This window comes from Colobus angolensis, unplaced genomic scaffold (assembly GCF_000951035.1).
Source record: "Colobus angolensis palliatus isolate OR3802 unplaced genomic scaffold, Cang.pa_1.0 Scaffold60, whole genome shotgun sequence".
Lineage (NCBI taxonomy): Eukaryota > Metazoa > Chordata > Mammalia > Primates > Cercopithecidae > Colobus > Colobus angolensis.
The window spans coordinates 223,158-227,577 of NW_012119599.1; the positions used below are offsets into that span (position 1 = coordinate 223,158).

Below are 4,420 nucleotides of genomic sequence, written 5' to 3' on the forward strand. Positions count from 1 at the left end.
AAAAAAAAAAAAAAAAAAAAGAATATAATTGGATTGTTTGTAACGCAAAGGATAAGTGCTTAAGGTGGTGAATACCCCATTTACCCTCATGTGATTATTACCCATTGTATGCCTGTATCAAAGTATCTCGCATACTCCCAAAATACATACACCTACTATGTACTCACACAAAAAAATGTTTAATTTCTTAAAGACTCCGCTGAAAATGGACATAAAAACACTTTAATAAACTCTCTAAGACTGTCTAAAAATAAGAGTACAAATTAGAAATAACCTCTTCCCTCCCTCCTACAACCCCCAGCCAGTCCTTTTCATGTTCTCCACCAAATTCAGTACAGCTCCACTCCCTCAGAATAATTCCCACCTCCCACACATTCCATGCCCTGACCTTGACTTGTCCCTTAGGTCATCTACCACTCAGAGGTCCCCCATGCATTCTTTACTGCTTCTCAGAAAAACCATCCCTATCCCTCTGAAAGTTCCCTAACTACATTCCAGTTTAAATCTCACCAACTTTGCCCCACTTCAAACAAAACTATCTACTGCCACAAACCCCTTCGATTAACCCTTCCAGGACCTTAGAATCCCCTCCCCGACCCTTTAGGACCTCATAACACCCCAAGCTTCCTCAAAGTTTCCTCCAACTCACATAAACCCTCTTTCCACTCCATCCAGAAAATAGCAGCCCTAAAATCAATGCAGCCCACCTATGTCCAGAGGCATATTCTCATCACTTAATTCTCAATCTATTCCAGGTGCCTTCAACCTTCCCACTAATGTTAATGCCTCATGATGACATCCCCCGACCCCATCAAAGACCCCACAGATCTGAAATGAGCCTGAGGTAATTCCCATCCCACCACTGCACACTCTAAAACCTCCTGAAAGCTCCCACCCCCTCAAACTAAATTCTCCTGACGTGTCTGCTTCCCCAACCCCTCCATTAATTCTATACACCGTACTCACACAATGCCCACCATCACCCAAATTTGACCTCTGAACTCAACCCCTCACATATTTCTACCTAGTTGTATAAAAAAAAAATCTGGGCAGGGCACGGTGGCTCATGTCTGTAATCCCAGCACTTTGGGAGATCGAGGCAGGTGGATCACGAGGTCAGGAGATCGAGACCATCCTGGCTAACACAGTGAAACCCTGTCTCTACTAAAAATACAAACAAACAAACAAAAAGCCGAGCTGTAGTCCCGGCTACTCAGGAGGCTGAGGCAGAAGAATGGCGTGAACCTGGGAGGCGGAGCTTGCAGTGAGCCGAGATCATGCCACTGCACTCCAGTCTGGGCCAGAGCGAGACTCCGTCTCAAAAAAAAAAATCTGAAACCCAAAAGAGAACTGACTTTTCCCTGACCCCACCAAACCTACAGCTCCCCATATCTTTCAAAATGGCAATTCCATCATTCCAGGTGCTCAAGCCAAAAACAGTGGTGTCATACTGGATTTCTGCCCCAAATCCTGTTCCCTCTTCTACCTTCAAAATATATATATATCCAGAATATATATATTTGACCTCTTCTCTTGAGTTTCAAGCCACCAATATTTTTTGTCTCAACTGGATTACTGCAATAGTCCAGCCAGAATCTTTACTTCCATTTCTGCCAGGAATGGAAACACAAACCAGGCCAGGCACAGTGGCTCACGCCTGTAATCCCAGCACTTTAGGAGGCCAAGGCAGGCGGATCACGAGGTCAGGAGATGGAGACCATCCTGGCTAACACAGTGAAACCCTGTCTCTACTAAAAATACACAAGATTAGCCGGGTGTGGTGGCACGCACCTATAGTCCCAGCTACTCAGGAGGTTGAGGCAGGAGAATCGCTTGAACCTGGCAGGCGGTGGTTGCAGTGAGCCAAGACTGAGCCACTGCACTCCAGCCTGGGCGACAGAGCGAGACTCCACCTCAAAAAAAAAAAAAAAAACAAAACGAAACGAAACGAAACAAAAAAAACACAGATCATGTTACTCCCATACTCAAAACACTCCAACAGGTTTCCCCACACACTTAGAATAAAAGCTACTCAACTCATTTGGTTCTTGCCATCTTATTTCTCTAATTTGACGATCATGCCTGGGCCTCTGGGAATTTGCACTTGCTGTTCTCTCTGCTAGGAAAGTTCTCCTAGATGATCACAAGGCTTTTTCCCTTCATAAGGGGCTCAATGTTACCTCTTCAGAGCCCTTCCCCAGCCAACCTATCAAAACAACCCTCCCACTTCACCATCCTTTAATGACTGACACATATGTACACGTTTGTGGAATTTTTTTTTTTTTTTTTGAGACAGGGCCTTCTCACTCTGTCGCCCAGGCTGGGGTGTAGTGGCGCGATCACAGCTCACTGCAACCTCCGCCTCCTGGGGGCTCAGGTGATGCTCCCACCTCAACCTCCAGACTAGCTGGGACTATAAACTCACGCTGCCATGCCTGACTAATTTTTGTATTTTTGTAGAGACTGGGTTTGGCAACATTATCCAGGCTGGTCTCAAACTCCTGGACTCAAGAGATCCCCTCCCCCAACTCAGCCTCCCAAAGTGCTGGGATTACAGGTGTAAGCCACTGCATCCCGGCTAAGTAAAAATATTGATCAGTGAGGCCAGGCATGGTGGCTCAGGCCTGTAGTCCCAGCATTTTAGGAGTCTGAGTTGGGGGGAGATCTCTTGAGGCCAAGGATCGCTTGAGCTTGGGAGTTCAAGACCAGTCTGGGCAACGTGGCAAAACCCCATCTTACAAAAAAAAATATACAATAATTAGTCGGATGATGTGGGGGGGGGGCGCACCTGTAGTCCCAGCTACTTGGGAGGCTTAAGAGGAAATATCACTTGAGCCTTGGAGGTCGAGGCTACAGTGAGCTGTGATCCCATCACTGCACTCCAGGCTGGGCGACAGAGAGGGACCCTGTCTCAAAAAAAAAAAAAAAAAATTTTTTTTTAAAATCACTATCTCAAAGGATCAAGAATAGCTAATTTAGGCCGTGTACGGTAGCTCAAGTCTGTAATCCCACCACTTTGGGAGGCTGTGGCGGGCAGATCACTTGAGGTCCGGAGTTCCAGACCAGCCTGGCCAACATGGTGAAAACCTGTCTCTACCAAAAATACAAAAATTAGCTGGGTGTGGTGCCGTGAGCCTGTAATCCCAGCTATCAGAAGACTGAGGTGAGAGGAAGTCTTGAACCTGGGAGGCCAGAGGCTGCAGTGAGACGAGATCGCCCAATTGCACAAAACAAAAGACGTCATGGCGCGGTGGCTCACTCCTGTAATCCCAGCACTTCGGGAGGCCGAGGCGGGTGGATCACTTGAGGTCAGCAGTTCGAGACCAGTCCGGTCAACATGGCGAAACCCCGTGTCTACTAAAAATACAAAAATTAGCCGGGCGTGGTGGCGGGCCCCTATAATCCCAGCTACTCGGGAGGCTGAGGCAGGAGAATCGCTTGAATCCGTGAGGCGGAGCTTGCAGTGAGCTGAGATCGCGCCACTGCACTCCAGCCTGGGCGACAGGGAGAGACTCTGTCGAAAAAAGAAAAGAAAAAAAGAAAAGAAAAGAAAAGAAAACGCCATCCCTAAGCTACTCCACAATGCCCAAACTATGTCTCCTGTCTTACCAAGGCACAGCCCCATACCAGACACAAGCAACCTTTTTGGGAGCCTACGTAGCCGTCCCCCTCCAGACTCTCAAAGCCTCTCAAGATTCCCATGTGACATAACTTGCTCCAAAACTCCTCAAAACCCGCATTCTTTCAGATTGGCCCGCCCCTGAGCACCCACAAGAATGTAAGCTCCCGTCGGCCCGGTTGGCCAGTCCAGTCTCCCCCCGTATCCAGCACGGAACCGGGTCCCACACCATCGAATGAATGAACTATGTCCCTCACCTCACCCCTTCCACGGACCCCAGCCCCTCTTATCCCCTAACCGCGACCTAAATCCCACAATCCCCGCTTTCGGGCCTCGGATTTCCTGAGTTTGAATTCTCCCGCTCTCTCAGGACTCCCCAACGCCCCCTTCAGAGCTCCCATCCTTCGGAACGGCCCTCCCAACCACTTCCCAGACCTTCCAGAAACATCCCCAATCAACTCCTCCAGTTCCCTCAGGAGCGAGACGATCCCGGAGCACATAATTTCCGCCTCCTCCCTTCAAATCACACCTTCCCGCTCCTTCCGGGCCGCAAACGCCTCAGACCAGACGCCCCCTCCAGACCCTCGGCGCCTCAAGCCGCGCCGGCGCTGACCGTTTCTGGGCCTCCAGTCCCCACAGGCGGATCTGCCGGTCATACTGCGCCGCCTCCTCCTCGCTGATGCCGCCGCCAGCCTCCTCCTTCTCCACCATGGCGCCGGCTCTTCCTGCCTCAGCTCAAGTCCCGCTCACGCCAACGGCCCGCCGACCCCGCGCGCCACCAACCTCCGCCGGCAGCACGCC

General features: G+C 50.0%; 1 protein-coding gene across 5 annotated transcripts in view; it reads right to left on the reverse strand.

The window, feature by feature from the left end:
- The window catches only part of SAE1 (SUMO1 activating enzyme subunit 1), a 109,567-nt gene extending 105,147 nt beyond the window's left edge, over positions 1 to 4,420 (reverse strand). For 4 of the 5 annotated variants that reach the window (XM_011962932.1, XM_011962933.1, XM_011962929.1 and 1 more), the window contains exon 1: positions 4,233 to 4,420. In XM_011962932.1, the coding sequence (XP_011818322.1) occupies positions 4,233 to 4,330 (98 nt within the window). In that variant the 5' untranslated portion in view covers positions 4,331 to 4,420. Of the gene's footprint in view, positions 1 to 4,148 lie in introns of all 5 variants that reach the window. The other variant, XM_011962931.1, reaches the window with a different exon arrangement.